Here is a 20,387-nt window from a genome sequence, read left to right as displayed (position 1 = left end):
CTATAAAACAATGGTAATAGTCAAATGGTGCCTATCCTATAAGGCTCTTGGGAGGATTCAGTGAGTTAAATTGAGTAATGCTTAGGATAGTGTCTATTACCACTGGCTGCTATTGATTATTTCTGTTATGAGTGATACTCTGTACTTGTACACTTTTGTTTCTGTCTGTTTTAAATTAACAGCACAACAGATCATAACATTGTAGTATATTGAATCTCTATTTTATAATTAACGTGGCATATTATATACTAATATAGCTTAAATGTTTATGTAGGATTTCTGATATGAAATTGCATTAGATCATAGATGTTCAGAGTTGGGATATAACTGCCCCAAGAAGGTAATGACTCAACAGAGACCAGAAGGTCAGAGAAATGACCACTGAATATTTTTGAAACTCTTTTGTTTTCTTCCAAACAGTGATTCTTAGGGCTCCTGAGAGGCAGACGGAACACTCACTAACATTCCACTTTATAAATCGGGAAACTGAGACCAAGTAAAGTAGTTTGAATAAGCTCACAATAGTTAATGAGAGGGCCAATGCTGGACCAGCTGGCCAACATTGGTCATTGGCTTATTCATCCATCATTCATTTATTCATTCATTTATTCAGCCAGAATCTACTAGGTGCTTCATACATATTTGCTTAAAGTTTGTTGTCTTCATAGAGCTTTGCACATAGTAGGTACTCCATAAATATTTGTGGATGAAATAAATGAGTTATTGAATGAATGATTGAATTAGAATGACACTGCAGTATTAAATTGGGCTGGATTGGGGAACATTTTAGTTTTTATTTTTGTCTGTTTTCCAAAAATGTATGTGGTGTTCATGTGAGTCTGGGTAACCCTAGGTTGAGACTGATGAAATAAACGAATTTGTCTTCAAGGCTGCACTAAAGTTGGCTCACATGGCTAGGTATTTACAGAGCAGACGTGGTGCAGTCCTCTCTGATTAGTTACACGTACAGAAGATATATTCATTATTGGACTGACCTTAGTTTCTCTTATAATTTATTAGGGGAATTGAATCAACCCGTCTGAGAAGTTACAAGATTGTGTCTTGTCATCTTTAAAAGTTCAGCCATGTGGTCTGGTACAGATGGTCTGAGGGGTTTGGAGAAGGTAGCCTAGATCCCTAGGGCCCAGAGAAGACAGGATATGAGCAGAGGAAGTACCTCCGAATTGGTGAAGAAAAGAAATGGGATAACTCATGGGTGAAAGAAGAAATCGTGATGGAAATCAGAAAATATTCAGAACCAAAAAATAATGAGAATATTATTTATCAAAATCTATCAGATACAGCTACAGCAGAACATAGGGGGAAATTCACAACCTTAGATGCCTAGATTAGGAAAGAAGAAAGGCATTTATTTATTTATTTGAGATGGGGATCTCACCATGTCATCCAGTCTGCTGGAGTGCTGTGGCACGATCATAAATCACTGAAGTCTCGAACTTCTGGGCTGAAGTGATCCTCCCGCCTCAGCCTTCCAAGCAGGTGGGACACAGGCTGGCACCACCATACTAGGCTAAATTTTTATTTTTATTTTTGTAGATACGGGGTCTTGCTATGTTGCCCAGACTGGTCTCAAACTCCTGGGCTCAAGTAACCCTCCTCCCTCAGCTTCCCAAAGTGCTGGGATTACAGGCATGAGCCACCGTGCCCATCTAAGGCTGGATTTTAATGAGCTAAGAATTCATCTTAAGAAAGGGCTAAATAGACAGCAAAAGCAAACATTGAAGGCTGGGACTGAGCTGAGTGGGTAGCAGGGATAGGGGGCAACAGATCTGAGGATACTAGGAGATTTTGAAGGGATTGCATTGTCTGAGGTTTAAGCCTTTAGAATCCAGCTCTCTCTGAGCCCCCTTTGAGCTCTGACATTCTGTGACTCTGATTTGGTAGCCTTCCCTTAGTGGCCTTTCTGATTTTATCTGGATGGTGCTTGTGGTATATCCAACCAACATGTCTTCCCAAATGGCCTTTTAATTTCCTATGAAAAAGTAGTTGTCATTGATTGCAGGTTAGGGACAGAAAATGCTGTGGAATGAAACAAAATACAAGTTAAAGAACTAAATTCCAAAAATAGCCATTGCTACTACTGACTGAGTGAATGCCTACTGTGTGCCAGGCACTGTACCCAGTCCATTCCCTGTATTGTTTTATTTAAGCCCCACAAGGGTGTAGTGTGACTACACTGTTTTTTAACAATGAAGAAACTGCCCAAATTGCCCATCTGGGAAGTGGCCCAGCTAGAATTTGAATCCAGGCCTGTTTTCCTCCAGAGCTTGTGCTATTCTCTGTCTGTCATAAAATGTGGGGGCTTTGTGTGGTAAACTTGCTCAGTTGGGCATAGCAGTTGTTAGGAAACCTGAGGCTGGTAACACCAGCTGTAATACCAGCTGTCCGTCTGACTCATGCAACTGTTAAAGTTGATAGGGCTGAGGTGTCAGACTGAGCTCTGAATTGCCTGATTCCTATAACAATATTAACTTAAACATTTTTAAATTGGGAAATGCACCATGCATACAGAAAAGTGTGTATATTTCATATGTATGGTGTAAACTGCTCCCATCACCCAGGTTAAAAAACAGGACATTGTCAGTAGCTGGGGCCTTCTTTAATTGCAACTACTAGAGGTAAACACTGGTAAAAATGCAACTACTAGAGGTAAACACTGGTAAAAAAAAATGATTTGTGTAAATCATTTCTTTGCTTTCTTTAATGTTTTAGCATCGTTTAAAATAAATCCCCAAACAATGTATTGTTCTATTTTGAAAAACTGAGTAGCAAGCCAAAAATAACTGTGTAAAGAAAGGTCACTTAAAATAGGCTGGGTGTGGTGGCTCATGCCTTTAATCCCAGTACTATGGGAGGTTGAGGGAGGCAGATCACGAGATCAGGAGATCAAGACTATCCTGGCCAACATGGAGAAACCCCATCTCTACTAAAAATACAAAAAAGTAGGCAGGCATGGAGGCATGTACCTGAAGTCCCAGCTACTCAGGAGGCTGAGGCAGGAGAATCACTTGAACCTGGGAGGCAGAGGTTGCAGTGAGCCGAGATCACACCACTGCACTCTAGCCTGGGCGACAGAGCAAGACTCTGTCTCAAAAAAAGAAAGGTCACTATTACCTTTTCTTAGATGAAGGTTCCCAAGGCAGGGAAAGCTAAGTGGAGTCCCAGGGACTTGGTCTGGCTTTGCCTTCCCTGGGAATTTATAAGGACCTCTTCTGGGAAGTCAGTAGGCAATGTCATGAATGAGTCTGGGGAAATATTGGGCTCATTGCAACTGGAGGGTCTGGTACGGCTGATGTGAATTAGGTGCTGTCCAGAGGAAAATGTCCAGAGGTAGCAGGCTGCTTTGTACAGTCAGTGGTAAACTTGCCAAAGGCTATTCTAGTCTAGGAATAGGCCAAGGCTAAGCACTTCTGTGGAGTAAAATGAATGTCCTCAGCTGACTGAGGCAGCAGGAGTCAAAAAGAAATGATATTAGTTCATGGTGAAGAAAAGTCAAACATAGAAAAAGGTTAGGGTCAGGCTTGCCTGGACATCTAGGAGATAACTGCCCTCAACAAGTCTGAGTCTTGAGTCACTACTCCATTCTGTCTGAACTGGTGGCCGTCTACTTATAGTATACAGCCGTTAACCTGAGATTTCCCTACATGGTCTTCCTGAGTTGGTCTCCTATATCCTGAATCCTGTGGCCTCTTCTTTCCTGGTTTACTCCATTTTGCTAGACCATATCCTCCAGTCAATTCCTTATAATAAAAGTATGAAAGTTAAAATTTCTGAGCTCTTACATTTCTAAAAGTTCCTTCATACTGGATTGATAGTTTAGCTGGGTATAAAAATTCTGGGCTGGCCATCATTTTCCTTCAGAATTTTGATTGCATTATTCCATTATCATCTCTTTTCAATATTGCTTCTAAGAATTCCAAAACCATTTTTTTTTTTCTTTTTGAGACAGGGTCTCACTCTGTCACATAGGCTGGAGTGCAGTAGTGTCATCTTGGCTCATTGCAATCTCCACCTCCTGGGGTTAAGCAATTCTTCTTCCTCAGCCTCCTGAGTAGCAGGGATTACAGGCACTCATCACCACACCCAGCTAATTTTTATATTTTTAGTAGAGATGGGGTTTTGCTATGTTGACCAGACTGGTCTTGAACTCCTAACCTCAGGTGATCTGCCCATTTTGGCCTCCCAAAGTGCTGGGATTAAAGGCGTGAGCCACCACACCCAGCCTCCAAAACCATTTTAAAACTCTTTCTGGAAGCTTGTAAAATTTTCTTTTAGTCCCCAGCATTTTAAAATTTCAATGATGTGCCTTGATGTTCTTCCATTGTGTTGGTCACCCAAGAGGTACTTTGAATCTGGAAACTTCTGTCTTTATGTTTTGGGAAATGTTCTTGATTAGTTTATAGGTGATTTCTTCCTCTCCATTTTATCTCTTCTCTTTTTATGAAACTACTATTACTTCAATGTTAGAACTCCTTGACCGATCATTTAATTTTCTTCTATTTTCCATCTCTGTGTCTTTTTGATCTACTTTTCTATGATAGTCACAACTCTATCTTTAAACTCTTGAATTTTTCATTTTTGATGTCATGATTTTAGTTTGCAAGAGGTAGGTTTGACTGTTTCTTTTTTGTAGTATCTTACTGTTGTTTTATGGATGCAACATCTTCTTTGACTTAAGGATCGTAAGATAGGTGGGTTCTTTGTTTGTTTGACTGTTTTTCACCCTATGTAAACCTTTTCTACAAGTAGTTTTCCCCTTCCTCCCTTGTTTGGCTTCTATCTCCCACATTAGATGCTTTCTCTGAGCTCATGATACTCCTTGGTTTTCTTTCTCAAGACTAACAGGTAGGACTTTAAAACTTGTTGAGCACGTGGGTGAAACTTGTCTACCATGAATTTCACTGTAGACATTTTGGGAAATGACAGTGTTTATATCTTTAGATCTTGCCTCCTGGGTTAATCAAGTTGTCTGAGTAGACCACAGACTTTTGCCTGGGGATAAACCAGAAATGTGTTTCAGAAAACACTTTGATTCAGTCCTCCTTGTTTTAGTCATTTTCTTCAGTTCCGGAGGTCCCTCATGCTGATCATTCCAGAGCCCTTTACAGATTCTAGGATACACACTGCATGGTTTTCAACTTTCTCATTTTGACATTAAGATTTGACTTTCAGGAGTCCCCCCAGTCCATTACCATGTATTCATTCAGCAAGTCCTTGAGCACCCGATTTGTGCCAGACACTCTTCTAGGTGTTGGGGATATCTCAGTGAACAAAATAGACAAAAATCTTTGTCCTGGAAATACGCACACTCCAGTAAGGGGAGAGGGACAATAAGCCAAAGGAAGGAAATTACAGAGCGTGCTAGAAGGTGATAAGTGCTGTAAAAAGTAAGTAAAATGGGTTTGGGAGTTGAGAGTTTGGGAAGGGGATAAATGATGGCAATTTTAAATAGAGTAGTCAGAGTTCTCACTTAGAAGGTGAAATTCGAGTAAAGACTTGAAGGAGGACAGTGAATTAGCCACATGGATGGCTGGAGGAAGGCTTCCAAGCTGAGGGGACAGCCAGAGCCAAGGCCCAGAGGCAGGAGCATGCCTGGTAGTTTTAGGAAACAGGAGGCCAGGATGCTGAGTGGAGTAATAGGGGGCATGAAAGGAGAAACTTGGGTCCACGTGGTTCTAGACAGGTATTTTTGTCTGTTTTGGGCCCTGAAGTTTACTGTTGGACTTGGACTCTTATTCTGAGGAAATAGGGATGTTATTGGGACGTTCGTACAGGAGCGATGTGACTTGAGTTTTGTTTGTAAAGGATTAGACTCTGGCTGTGGCATTAAGGCTAGACTGTGGGGGCAGGAACAGAAGCAGGGGGACCAATTTTGCGGCCTGTGCAGCTTTCTAGGTGAGCAGGGATTGTGGGTTGGAGGAGGATGGTATAGAGGAGGTGACAGGAAGTGGCAGGGCTCTCTAGCTGTGTGTCTGGTATGTAGACACTGGCCACAGATGGCATTTGAGCACTAGAGACCCGGCTGGTCCACATGGAATTTCCATAAGCACATAATACACACCAGATTTCAAAGACTTAATATGAAAGAAAGAATGAAAAATACTTTGCTATTTCTTTTCTTTTTCTTTTTTTCTTTTTTTTTTTTTTTTGAGACCCAGGCTCGCTCTGTCACCCAGCCTGGAGTGCAGTGGTGTGATCTGAGCTCACTGCAATCTCTGCCTCCCAGGTTCAAGTGATTCTCCTGCCTCAGTCTCCTGAGTACCTGGGACTACAGGCACATGCCACCACGCTTGGCTAATTTTTTGTATTTTTAGTGGTGATGGAGTTTCACCACGTTGTCCAGGCTACTCTGGAATTCCTGACCTCAGGGGATCCGCCTGCCTTGGCCTCCCAAAGTGCTGGAATTACAGGCGTGAGCCACCAGGCTCGGCCATATTTTGCTATTTTCTACATGGATTACATGTTGCAATGGTAATGTTTGGACTATTGTGGGTTAAATAGAATATATGATTAAAGTTAATTCATCTATTTCTTTTAACTTTAAAACATATGTCTGTTAGAGGATTTGAAATTCCACATGCGGCTTGCATTTGTGCCCTGCATTTTATTTCTGTTGGACAGTGCTCTTTGGGACATGCTTTGAAGGTGGAGTCAACAGGATTTGACAGATTACAGAGGAGAGACTTTGAGGGTGATTCCACGACTTCAGGGCTGAGCACCTGGAAGAATGGGGTTAATATTAGCCAAGATGAGGAAGGCTGTTGGTTTGGCAGGTGCGTGGGCAGGTTAGGAGTTTAGTTTTGAATATGTTGGAGGTGTTTATGAAACTTTTAAGTGGAAATGGAAACTAGGCAGTTGGATGCGTAAGTCCAGGGTTCAGGGGGACAGTTCAGGCTGGAGATGAAGATGTGGGAGTCTGAGCAGAGATTGTATTCAAATATTCAATCCATGAGACTTGACGAAATCACTTCTCTTCCAAATGGTGTACAGCCTACAGAATCATTTTCCCTATCTTTGTAGGTTTATGTCTTCATGTTGTTTCATTTATTTTTCAGTTATTCACTGTTTCAGTGAGTTTTGGGTAGGAGCCAGATTGGATGCGTGTGTCCAATTCACTATCCAACACTATTAACGACTTGAAACTTCTGTGGTTGTTCGGTTGCTTTTCTGACCTTTTATTCTGGACGGAAGAGAGATGCTTATGAAGTTGTAATAATCAGTAAGCCTTCCCACACTGCTCCATCAGCCTTCCTGGAGGAACAATGTCTTCTGTCTTTCCCGTAGGCAAGAAGGCTGCTCGATCTTGCCACAGTGAAAGCGAATGGATTGGCCGCCTTCCTTCTACAACATGTTCAGGAATTACCAGTCCCGTTGGCCCTGCCTTTGGAAGGTAGGTATATGTTCTCAGTTAATCAGAAAGGGAAGGGCAGTCAGTGCAGATCCATGGTTAAGAGTAGAACACACCTCGGTTAGCATCCCATATGCTGGCAGTGTAGCCTCCATGTGACTCAGTTTCCTTGTTTTAAGGCTACCACCACCCCCTATCTCATTGCAATTTCAGGAGGATTAAAAGGACAAAAGCGTGTGATGTTAGCTATTAGCTTTCATTATCTCCCACACAGTACACTGACAATTGGAGCTACCATATGCTGAAGGCTAACCAAAGGTGTTACTTACCATCCAAACTCTCATTATCTGTACCAAAAAGATACGGACACATGTTTTGAGTTAGGGCTGGTACCTCTTGATCTCTGAAATTTAGCAGCTCACAATCGGAAACTCAAGAACCAAGTGGATCTAGAGACTCTGGTATCCCTCAGTGCCCAGGGTCACCACCCAAACTCAGGAACAGGAGGGGCTTGGACAGCACCTCTTGAACATACCAGGCATCCTGCCAGGTGAATGTCTACCCTTTGCAACAACCCTGAGAAGTAGGTGGTGGTTTTTTCACCTTATAGATGTGGAAACTGGGCAGGGAGGTTAAGTGACAAGGGAGGAGGAGATGGGTCTGATTGTAAATTGTCCCCACCTACACTTTCTCTTTTCTTGGGAGAAGAAATGTCAGTTGTAAAGAGAGGGTGCAAAAGTCTGGCACTCTTTAGGGCTTGTTCCTATACCACTGTAGGGAAAGCTCATTGGCACTGAAGCTCCCTGAGCTGTGTGTGGTGCTGGCAGATGGGTCTATCACCCTGGGCCCCTGCCCTCTGGGCAGCAAGCAAATCTGTGGGAGGGGTGGCTGTAAGTCTGTGCCTGGCACTCGCAAGTGCACTGTCTCATCAAAGAACGGGATCTAAACATCAGTGCACCACAGCGGGGTGAGCAGCATGGAGCGCGGGGCCTGGTTTGGCCCTTGGTTGAGGTTTGCCGTTGATATCATCAAGCACAGCTGGTCACTGTAAGACCAGGCCAGGGTGCAGGATTCCCCACACTTCTAAAGGTGTGTTTATTTCTCTATAAAATGACATTTTCTTTTTTTCCGGAGAATTTTAGTATCATTGGTGATGGCTGGAAAGCCTGCGTTGGAAGTCAGGTCGGAAGAGGAAGATACATATCTGATATGTATCGGAGAGGAAGATATTTACCTTATGGTCTAAGTTCAGGGATCCTGGTGTATTCAGAGGGTAGAAAGCTCAGCGATAATCATCAACTCTGGGAACAACAGAGGTGACATAAACACAGGGCGTCCCCTTTGTGTGACTGCAGATAGTCATCAGTGAGCTCAGAGCTCTCTGAAAATTACTTGTTAGTTTTTGGGTTGAAAATAAGTGGGCCAGTGTTTGGTCGGGGGCAGTGAGGCTGTGATGGCGGGGGACCGTGCTGAGTTCCTACCAGCCGGGGACTCTAAACTGGCACTTCCCCGTTTCCTGAAAGGGGAACTAAACCCTGACACAGGAAATGGCTCGCTCGCATTGCTTTCAGGATGAGAAAGGAAGAGCAGTAGCCTTCCAAACACACCCTGTGCATGAAAACTCTCCCTGCGTGGGGTGCATGGGGAGGATGAGGAAGTGGAGGCAGGATCACAGACTCTCATTCTAGCGCTCAGCTGGGGCACCCTGGTGACCCCGAGGCCTTCTATTGCTAGGCCCACCCAGATCAATCAGGCTCATCTCCCCATCTCGAAGTTTAACTTTATCACATCTGCAGAGTTCCTTTTGCCACATAAGGTAACATATTCACAGGTTCTGAGGATCGGGACACGGACATCTTCGAGGGTCTATTGTTGTGCCGACTATAGCCATGAATAATAATGATAATAAGCACCATTTTTTGAGAGTTTGCCATGTCAGATATTCTTTTAAACTCTATTTTATCTCACTGCCTCCTGAAACAATCCTTCCAGGTGTATATTGTCCCCCTTTTTACAGATGAGAAAACTGAGGCCCAGAAAGGCTAAATGGCTTGCCCAAGTGTGTGGTGGACGCAGGTTTTCACACTCAGGTGTGTCTGACTTCAGAGACTGGGCTCCTGAGCCCTGAAGCCCTTTGTTCCCCTTAGAAAAAGTTAACTGAGAGTGAATGGTGAAGGGATTTATCCAAAGCCACCCGGCCATTATGGCAGGACAGATATCAGAATACAGGTCTTCTGATCCCAGCCTAGAGCCCCTTCCCATCATCTACAACTCCTCCTGGTGTGAGTAATGATAACGGCAGTCACTGATGTCTTTGGACTTACTTTGTGTTGAGCACTGTGCTGAGCACTTGACATACGTCATCTTAGTTGATCCGTGTAAAAAGTCTGTAAGGTAGAGATCAACATTTCTCCCACCTTACAGAGGTGGAAACTGACCGTTAGGAAGTTTCCTTGATTGTCCTCAAAGTCCACAGCTTGTGAATGGAGGAGCCAGGATGGGCGCTTGCTGGCTGTCCTATCCCTTCAGTTATGTCAGCTTCCCCCACAGCAGCCCACTGTCTGGTTAGGTCCCCTCTTCACCATGGTGCCACCTTCATCTGCCTCTTCTTCTGCCTTCCAGCTGCCACATGCAGGAAGTACATGGCCAAGCTGAGGACCACGGTGTCTGCTCAGGCTCGCTTCCTCAGTACCTATGATGGGGCAGAGACGCTCTGCCTGGAGGACATATACACAGAGAATGGCCTGGAGGTCTGGGCAGATGCGGGCATGGCTGGACCCCCGCAGAAGAGCCCGGCCACCCTGGGCCTGGAGGAGCTCTTCAGCACCCGCAGCCACCTCAACGACGATGCAGACACCGTGCTGGTGGTCGGTGAGGCGGGCAGCGGCAAGAGCACGCTCCTGCAGCGGCTCCACTTGCTGTGGGCTGCAGGGCGAGACTTCCAGGAATTTCTCTTTGTCTTCCCATTCAGCTGCCGGCAGCTGCAGTGCGTGGCCAAACCACTCTCCGTGCGGACGCTACTCTTTGAGCACTGCTGTTGGCCTGATGTTGATCAAGAGGACATCTTCCAGTTCCTCCTTGACCACCCTGACCGTGTCCTGTTAACCTTTGATGGCTTTGATGAGTTCAAGTTCAGGTTCACGGATCATGAGCGTCACTGCTCCCCGACCGACCCCACCTCTGTCCAGACCCTGCTCTTCAACCTTCTGCAGGGCAACCTGCTGAAGAATGCCCGAAAGGTGGTGACCAGCCGTCCAGCCGCTGTGTCAGCATTCCTCAGGAAGTACATCCGCACCGAGTTCTACCTCAAGGGCTTCTCTGAACAGGGCATCGAGCTGTACTTGAGGAAGCGCCATCGTGAGCCTGGGGTGGCGGACCGCCTCATCCGCCTGCTCCAAGCGACCTCAGCCCTGCACGGTTTGTGCCACCTTCCCGTCTTCTCGTGGATGGTGTCCAAATGCCACCAGGAACTGTTGCTGCAGGAGGGGGTGTCCCCAAAGACCACTACAGATATGTACCTGCTGATCCTGCAGCATTTTCTGCTGCATGCCACCTCCCCAGACTCAGCCTCCCAGGGTCTGGGACCCAGTCTTCTTCGGGGCCGTCTCCCCACCCTTCTGCACCTGGGCAGACTAGCCCTGTGGGGCCTGGGCATGTGCTGCTACGTGTTCTCAGCCCAGCAGCTCCAGGCAGCACAGGTCAGCCCTGATGACATTTCTCTTGGCTTCCTGGTGCGTGCCAAAGGTGTCATGCCAGGGAGTACGGCGCCCCTGGAATTCCTGCACATCACTTTCCAGTGCTTCTTTGCTGCATTCTACCTGGCATTCAGTGCTGATGTGTCACCAGCTTTGCTCAGACACCTCTTCAATTGTGGCAGGCCAGGCAACTCACCGATGGCCAGGCTCCTGCCCACGCTGTGCATCCAGGGCTCAGAGGGAAAGGACGGCAGTGTGGCAGCTTTGCTGCAGAAGGCCGAGCCGCACAACCTTCAGATCACGGCAGCCTTCCTGGCGGGGCTGTTGTCCCGGGAGCACTGGGACCTGCTGGCCGAGTGCCAGGCATCTGAGAAGGCCCTGCTCCGGCGCCAGGCCTGTGCCCGCTGGTGTCTGGCCCGCAGCCTCCGCAAGCACTTCCACTCCATCCCGCCAGCTGCGCCGGGTGAGGCCAAGAGCATGCACGCCATGCCCGGGTTCATCTGGCTTATCCGGAGCCTATACGAGATGCAGGAGGAGCGGTTGGCACGGAAGGCTGCACGTGGCCTGAATGTCGGGCACCTCAAGTTGACATTTTGCAGTGTGGGCCCCGCCGAGTGTGCTGCCCTGGCCTTTGTGCTGCGGCACCTCCGGCAGCCCGTGGCCCTGCAGCTGGACTACAACTCTGTGGGTGACATTGGCGTGGAGCAGCTGCTGCCTTGCCTTGGTGTCTGCAAGGCTCTGTAGTGAGTGTTACTGGGCATTGCTATTCAGGCATGGGGAAGCATCATCAAGGCTAAGCGTGGGAGCACCGAGCTGGGATCTAGAAATCTGGGCCCAGCTTCACCTTTGCCACCCTTCTTTGCACCCCTGTCCAGATCCCTTCCCTTCTGGGTCTTAATTTCAATATGTGGTGATGACAGCCATACTTTATTGACTGGCCTCTGTGCTGGGTCTGGTGCTACACTTTCCGGAATGACCTCATCTAATCTCTACAACTACCCTGGGCTGTAGGCAGGAATGTTATTATCTCCAGTATCCTTGACTTGAGGCTCAGAGGAGTGAAGTAAATTGTCCAGGGTCACACAGGAAATGGCAGAGTTGAGGTTCACAAATCACATCTTTCTGATAACAGGTTTCCTGCCCCCCACCAGTCTCTGGATACACTTCAGAGGCTCCCTGAAAACCTTGAGGTCACAGGCAGAAAGTTTTGTGTACTATGTGTCACCAAATCAGAGGCGACTAGTGCCCCATCAGAGACTTTAACATCCCAGTCAGATGGGAATGTCAGGGCCCAAGAAATAGAAAGTGGCTGCAGGATTTCAACAGTGGCTATCTTTCATTTGCCTGGCCACTTTCAACAATGGAAGAGGAGCCACTCTTGGATTCCTGAGGTAGCACAGTGTCCAAACAGGATTTCAGCACTACCTGTATTGCTTAAGAGCCCCAGCCAAAGATATGAGGTTTTGCCCTTTGGAGAATCGGTGCCCCTGAACTCAGTGGCCTCTTTCCACATCTTGGGGGCAGGCAAGGGCAGAGGGTGTGCCTAGGCCTGGGGATCAGCATGCCACAGATTCCCCAACATCCTTTCAGCTTGAAAGGGGATGCCCTGCTTCTATTTAGAACCTATGGGAAAGCAGAAGTTCTAGATTGAAGTTAAAATCGATTCCCAGCCTCCAGGGGCTTTAGGCTACACCTGGATGACCTTAATTGACCCTAAGCATGGGACAAACCTCTTCTTGAGAGTATTAGGATGGTATACATCTTCTCTGGGGCAAAGCAACAAGATTTATTTTTCACTATGGGCCGAACACATGGATATCCACTAGAAACCGTGCAGTGACTTTTGTTAACCCTGACATAAGGACCATGGTCATAAGGTTAAAGCATAATAACAACATAATACATAACATATATAGTGAATATATATATATGTGTTATACACAATGAATATAAATATGATTATACCCATCATGGTCTTGGAGGAAACAGATGATACACTTAAAATGGATGATTTGAGGAGAGTTTAATAAAGAGATTGTTTACAAGCCATGGGCAGGAGTTAGGAAGAGCGAGAGGGTTGGTGCAGGGGCCTGGGGTTAGTAACAGCTGGGGGAGGGTAGACTTGAAGGGGGAAGGAGAGGGAGACTAATTAACTGCGGGGAAGGTATGGAGAGGGCTGCCTGAGCTTCTGCAACCTGGAAGAATACCGCTTGGCCCTAACTCCCCACCCCGATTCTTGCCCCTGGCCAGCGCCTTCCACTGACTGGACCCATCAGGGAGACCGAGTGGGGTGCCTGCTGGAGTCGTCCCCAGGCATCAGCCTCCCAGGAGCCAGAGATGGGTAGAGAAGGGGGAGAGTGGATCTGGCCAGGCAAGTGGAAGACAGCCAGCACCAAACTGTATTTCCCTAGGAGGGAGGATCCTGATATTTTGAGTGGGAATTTGGAAACCTGTCTGTTGGAGCAATTTCCCTGATAGAAATAAGAATGTGCATTTTCCTGGGTAGTAGACTCACAGTTTTTACCCTAAGAGGCCAGCCATCACTGGCCTGTGTGATCCTCATAGGCCAGTCCATCTCTGGAATTCTTGAATGGATCTTCCATCCTTGATTAAGGATGTCCCCATGATTCCCAGGGTGTGCAGAAGGGCTCTGGGAAACCTGTAGGTCTGTCTGTATGTTCAGAGAAAGGCGAGGGTGGCCTGGTTCTAGCTCCTGGTGCTCAGACTATGGTGTGTAAAGGCATTTGTGGAAATGCAGATTCCTGGGCCTGCCTCTAGTGATTCCCATTCAGTAGGTTTGCGGTGGGGCCCAGGGAATCTATATTTTTCACAAACATCCCTGGGGATTCTGATACAAGTGGTCTCACTCTGGGAGAACTACTGGTCTGCAGCAACCAGCTTGGTTTTCCGTTAGCAATTACTGTCCTTGAGCGAGTTTTACTGCTCTTCACCTTACACATACTAAAATTGCCAAGGCCGTAGGGGAGGGGAAGCAACCATGAGGTTGCTGTGAGTGCATTGTGTGTGTGTGTGTGTGTGTGAGAGAGAGAGAGAGAGAGAGAGGGAGAGAGGGGGAGAGAGAGAGAGACAGAGAGATTGAGAGAGAAAGAGAGAGAGAGGAAGGGAGGAAGGGGGAGGGCACAGGCTCCTCTCCCACAGTGCCAACCTGCCTCTCTCCCACTTGAAGTGTTTCCATGCCAACTGAAATCCTCAGCCTCTAGGAAATCCTATATACACAGTGCCCCTATATAGGTTTCTTTAGACTCTGGCTCTCTCAGACTCTAGAGTGATGACTTTAAAAGTTTTTTGAATGTGACCCACAGTGATTGAGAGAGAGAGAGAGGAGAGAGAGAGAGAGAGAGAGAGCGCACCACCGTGTAAACATGGAACCAAAGCTTTACGAAATGACTTTGCTTTGTGAACTCCGAGGCACTCTGCTGTCTTCTGTTCTGTTCTATTTCCATTTTAGAAATGCTGCTCAGGACCTTCAAAATGGTTTGCATGACCTGCACCCTGCAGTCTGAAAAATCCCTGCACTAGAGAAGTGGCCATAAGAGGCCCTAAGGGAGAAGCTGCACAATGTCATGGTTAAGAGTGGGGTTTGGAACCAGGCTGCCTAGGCTCAAAGCCTTTATGTTCCGTACAGCCTTGGCAAAGTCACTTCGCTTGTCTGTGCCTCAGTTTCTTTCTCACAAATGCTCATAATAATGGTACCCACTTCACTGGCTTGTCGCGAGGAGGAAATAATGTTATTACTAGGAAGTGCTAAGGATTTTGACCAATGCTAGCGATCATGGTTCTAGGTGACTTTTACTGTGTGCTAGGTGCTCACAAGGCTTTATGTGCACAGACTGGTGAGGCTGATAATACTATTGTTCCCTTTTTTATAGATGAAGAGACCAGTAAATAACTAGTAAGTGGCTGATCACGATCCCAATATCCAGCTGAGGCACTCCAGAGCCTGAGCTGTTAACCATTCAGTCAGGGCCTCGCAAGTTTGCCTGAAGATAAAGAATCATGTGCACAGTTGTTAAAATATACAGATTCCTGGGCCCCACCCCGCAGATAGTTGATTGCCAGCTCCAGGGTACGGGCCTGAGAATCTGTATTTTAGGGAAGCTTTCAGATGATGTTGTGATCAGGTGAGTTTTGGGAGTGGTGCCCCAAGAGGAGTGGCAGACAGGGCTTGCTCAGCAGGGACTAGCCTGTTGGAGTGGTGTCATTGGGGATGTCATCAGGGATGAATGAAAGTCTTTTTGGGGGGTTGTAGATTTTTTTCTTGTCTTACTAGCTCCATTTTCAAATGTATTTATTTTGTCTCTTTAGTTTGCGCGATAACAATATCTCAGACCGAGGCATCTGCAAGCTCATTGAATGTGCTCTTCACTGCGAGCAATTGCAGAAGTTAGCGTAAGTCAGCCTGGGCTGTAGACAATGGGCCCCAAGTCCCCTGGTCTCACCCCAGGTCGTGCAGCCTGGGAAGCTGTGAGTGATGGGCTGGGGCAGGGGCTGTTTGCATGATGCGGAGGGGTGCCGGTGATTCCTGCCCAGAGGGGAAGGGCAACCCTGGGATTTGGTGCTCACTGTCCATTGTGCTTTGCTTCTGTGTCTCCTCTCTTCTGGAACCGAACAGTCTATTCAACAACAAATTGACTGACGGCTGTGCACACTCCATGGCTAAGCTCCTTGCATGCAGGCAGAACTTCTTGGCATTGAGGTGAGCCCAGGTTTTCCTTATTCCCTGGAAACTATTTTTTGCCCCATTCCTGAGTCAGTCTGATCTGGTCTTGGCCTGGCGCTGCCCACACTGACTCCTGACCTCCTGATTGAATGCAGGGACAGTGGCTCATTTTAAGCAGGGGTTATCTAATGCTGTGATCTCCCCAGTAAACTCTGGACTAGCCCTGCTGAGGACTTCCTGTCTTTTGACCTTTGGCCCTTAGGGCAAAAAAGCTTTTCTAGGCCCCTTTCTTTTTCTGTGTCTAAGAGTGTCACAGTTTTGTGGGGTTACTGAGTTCCGCGATGCACGTTGAGCTTGTCCCGGTGGGGAAGGCATACACAGTTAGTTGCCACCCCAGCTGTGGCAGCCAGTTGCTATAACACTCCCAGGAGGTCCTTTCACCACTCAGAGCATGCAAGGTTTGCAGTCCATCTGGGTCTGCATTTCTGCTGCTCCAGTGTTTCCCAGTTTCAACTGGAGTCTCTCTGTCTCCTGCCTGATGCCATTAAATCGCCCCTTTAGCTGGCTGCTGGGTTGGCCTGGCTTCTCTCTCTTTCCCTCTCTCAGATATTCTTGCCTCCTGTGGTTTGTGAGGCAGTAAAAGAAGACAAAGTAAAGAATTGCCTCCATCTATTCTTTTACCCCTTGGGCTGGGTTTGTGGATGGGAGCTGCCATCTTAAAATGGCTGGCCACATAGCTCAGCCTCAGCGAGGGCTACTGAGATCAGAACCACAGGTGCCAATTTGTACAAAGGACTCAGTCCTGCTACCACTGCCTGCTCCCTCAGACTCACAAGCCTGGAATAGGCTGTGGCCAGACCTGGCTGGCCCATCCCTGAGAAGGGTGCTAGTTTCAGAAATGGAGGCTGAGTTTGTGGCCAACACAATAGTCCTCTGTTATGTGCAGGAGAAACATTCTAAGACCCCAGTGGATGCCTGAAACCATGGAGAATACCAAGCCCTACACATACCATGCTTTTTCCTGTGCCTACACACCTGTGATAAAGTGTAGTTTATAAATTAGACACAGTAAGAGAGTAATAGCAACTCATAATAAAATAGAACAATTATAACAATATACTATAATAAAAACTATATGAATATGGACTTTCTCCGTCTCCCTCAAAATATCTTCTTGTACTGTACTCACCCTTCTTCTTGGGAAGATGTGTGGTGGTAAAATGCCTGTGTGATGGGAGGAAGTGAGGTGGATGACGCACGCAGCACTGTGCTCTAGCGCTGGGCTGCTGTTGACCTGACCACACGTCAGGAGGAGAATCATCTGCTCCCAGAGATCCTGAATCTTTGAGCAACGATGAGGTCGGCGGCTGGATGTCAGGAGCAGATGATCTTGATGACTACCAAATGGGAGCGTATAGAGCGTGGATGCCCCGGACGGGGGACTGATTCACGTCCTGGGTGGGATGGAGCCGGATGGCGTGTGATCAGAATAGCATGCAATTTAAAATGTATGAATTGTTTTTCTCTAGAATTTTCCATTTAATATTTTTGGACTGCAGTTGAATTCAGATAACTGAAACCATAGAAGGCGAAGCTGCGGATAAGCAGGGGGCGGAGACTACCGTATATCATTGTAATTGAGAGCACAGGCTCTGGAGCCAGACTGCCTGAGGTCTGAACCCTCATTAGCTGCATGACCTCAGGTCAGCCCGATGTCTGTGTGCCTCCGTTTCCCCTTCTGCAGAATGGGGGTAATAACCATGGCTACCTCACAGGCTGTAGTGATGAGCAAGCGAGTTAATCCCCATGAAGGGCTACACCGTCTGGCAGGGGCTTTATATAGTAAGCGAGTGGCTGAAAGATGATGGGTAAATTACACAAGCACTCAGCTTGCTTCTCCTTATATGAGTCCGGTCCTCCAAGCAGGGATTCGATGTGCCACACATTTATTGGGGAAAAGTCCTAAGAGGGGAAATGGGGAAGGGAGCTGGGGGAGGCTGGGGGATGTGTCCCTGAGTGAAGAAGAGAGGGAAGGAAGGAAGGTTGAGACGGGGCACCTTAGACTTCCGTGCAATCCTAAGACATCTTGGCAAGGCTGATGAGGAGTTCTTGAACCAAATTCACCAGGCAGGGGAGCCTGATGTCTCAGGCAGGGGCTGGCAAGTGCAGACACCTGGATGTTAGATTTTGGAGCACAGCAGCTGGGGCCCTTGGCTACCTCCAGGGAGCTGAGGCTGGAGACCTGAAGGGCGAGTTCTCCTAGCTGCCACACCCCTTCTCCAAGGCTACAGTAATATCTGCCTTATAGGATTGCTGTAAGCTGAGTAGCTTGAAGTTCCTTAAAAGAATGAAGACATATAGTTATCCCAGGAAGCCTGGGGTTGCAGGTGAGAGCTCTGGGGCTTCTCCGAAGCTCTCCGAGGTGTCTGGATTTGGTTGCAGCAGGATCCTTCCTTGCTGGGATCTTTCCCCATCCCTAGCCTTGGCCCTTCCTCTCTCCTTCCTTCCTGGAAGGCTCAGCGGGCCCCACCCCTCTCTCCCACCCACCTGGACCTGCCCAGGGCTCTTGTGCAACAGGTAAAGCCTACCTGTAGCAACAGCAGATCTGGGAAGGCTGCAGAGGGCACGATGGGATCTGGATCGATGGTGGCTGAGGCCGGAGGGAAAGGTGTGACCCTGAGTCATCCTTGCTGTCCCAGGGAAACCACCTCCCAGGACAGCTGCCTACTGTGGCTCCTGCCAGGACTTGTCACACTGCTGTGCGAAACAGCATCCCACTGCCTCTTTCCCTTTGCTGGGGGAAAACCAAGTTGTGGGAGCCGCTGAGTAAACTGGACCGAGCGGCAAGGGCACCTGCTGTGGCTGCTGCCTCCTGGGCAGGTCCTCAATGCTTTCTTCCTGTGTTTCCCTGGCCAGGGCACAGATGGCCCTCCTCTTCTGGCTGCTGCTGTGTTCTCTCAGCCTCCTCTATCTTCCCTTCCAGGCTGGGGAATAACCACATCACCGCCGCGGGAGCCCGAGTGCTGGCCGAGGGGCTCCGAGGCAATGCCTCCTTGCAGTTCCTGGGGTAGGTTGGATTCCAGGAAGAGGGACCTGCATGGAGGGGCTTGGGACTTTTGAGGATTTAGGGGTAGGTGAAACTCTTCAGCCAGGAGGCCCCAGAGGCAGCCTTGCTCCAGTGTGGCGAGGGGGGCGGGGCAAGCCAGGGAAAGAGTGGGCGGCCCTTGACTGCCACCTTCACACTTGGTCTAGGCCTGACAAACAGGAAGTTTGGGATGTTGGGGTTAGGGGAGGGCAGTGCCCATGAGCTGGTGGCAGGAAGCCCTCTGGGCCTCTAGGGGCGCTAGGGCTGTACTTTGGCTGCATATTAAAACCACTTGGGAGCTTCTAAACACTATTGCCAGGCCCCCCACCCCAGACTGATGAAATGCAAATATCTAGGTGCAGGGCTTAGGTATCAGGAGTTTTAAAAAGCTTCCCAGGGGATGGACATCCAGGGGTGAGGATCCCTGACCTAAGAAAGAGAAGGAAATGGGGAAGGACAGGAAGGCACCCAGGGTAAGAGGGGGCTGTGCAAGGTCCTTCGGAGCTCTTGCTCCCTGTAGGACCATGCTAGGGCCTGCCAGGGAGGGGTGTACCCCAAACTGCAGCCCCAGGGTGGGCTTCCTCTGTTTGCTAGGCACCCAGGCTTGCACCTGTGCTGTTCCCGGCAGCCGCTCTCCTATCCTCTCATGCCCTAGTGTGAACTGGGGTCCATTTGACAAGAACTAGGAGTTTTAGAACCTGGGACTGTAGGAAGAGAGAACAACCTTAGGGCCTAAGTGTTCCAGCCCATTTCACAGGGAGGCAAGTTACTCCCAAGTTCAGGTTTTTGTTTCGTTTTGTTTTGTTTTTTGAGACGTAGTCTCACTCTGTCGCCCAGGCTGGAGTGCATAGGTGCGATCTCGGCTCACTGCAACCTCCACCTCCCTGGTTCAAGCGATTCACATGCCTCAACTTCTCAAGTATCTGGGATTACAGGCGTCCACCACCACGTCCGGCTAATTTTTGTATTTTTAGTACAGACAGGGTTTCACTATGTTGGCCGGGCTGGTCTTGAACTCCTGACCTCAGGTGATCCACCCGCCTTGGCCTCCCAAAGTGCTGGGATTACAGGTGTGAGCCACCGCACCCAGCCCTCAAGCTCAGTTTGAGTCACAAATGGGACTATGTTGCTCTAGAAATCAACATCTTTTCCACACTGCTTTAGTAGCAAGAGAGTCTAGAACAAAGGAGGCTACAGCCCCACTGAACTCTTTTCTGCTTGAGGTCACATCTGCCACATCGGGGGTATTTACCTCTTTCAACACGTATTTATTAGGGTACCTGTCTGGGTCAGGCATTGTGCTAAAACCCCCAAACGCTGTCATATGATACAAAGTGTTCTGTAACTTGCTCTTTTTTTTTTTTTTTTTCTTCACAATATATTATAGAAATTTTTTTAGGTCATTATGACCTCTTTACTTAATTACCTATTTATTTATTTTATTAATATTTACAGACAGGGTCTCGCTCTGTCACCCAGGCTGGAGTGCTGTGGTTGCTATCATAGCTCATTGTAGCCTTGAACTCCTGAGCTCAAGCGATTTTCCTACCTCAGTCT

General features: G+C 47.8%; 1 protein-coding gene across 15 annotated transcripts in view; it reads left to right on the top strand.

Annotated features, from left to right (window-relative positions):
* Nucleotides 1-20,387, top strand: part of NOD2 (nucleotide binding oligomerization domain containing 2) — a 39,081-nt gene that overhangs the window by 7,200 nt on the left and 11,494 nt on the right. For 6 of the 15 annotated variants that reach the window (XM_031658255.1, XM_031658254.1, XM_021931953.2 and 3 more), the window contains 5 exons: nucleotides 7,306-7,411; nucleotides 9,992-11,807; nucleotides 15,391-15,474; nucleotides 15,698-15,781; nucleotides 18,729-18,812. In XM_031658255.1, the coding sequence (XP_031514115.1) occupies nucleotides 7,306-7,411; nucleotides 9,992-11,807; nucleotides 15,391-15,474; nucleotides 15,698-15,781; nucleotides 18,729-18,812 (2,174 nt within the window). Of the gene's footprint in view, nucleotides 1-7,305; nucleotides 7,412-9,386; nucleotides 9,460-9,991; nucleotides 11,808-15,390; nucleotides 15,475-15,697; nucleotides 15,782-16,691; nucleotides 17,449-18,728; nucleotides 18,813-20,387 lie in introns of those variants that run through there. The other 9 variants (XR_004179783.1, XM_009196418.4, XM_021931955.2 and 6 more) reach the window with 6 other exon arrangements.

The sequence above is a fragment of the Papio anubis genome, chromosome 18, assembly GCF_008728515.1.
Source record: "Papio anubis isolate 15944 chromosome 18, Panubis1.0, whole genome shotgun sequence".
NCBI classification, from domain to species: domain Eukaryota; kingdom Metazoa; phylum Chordata; class Mammalia; order Primates; family Cercopithecidae; genus Papio; species Papio anubis.
The sequence above is the reverse complement of the archived record's forward strand: the minus strand, read 5'-3'. Positions and strand labels throughout refer to the sequence as shown.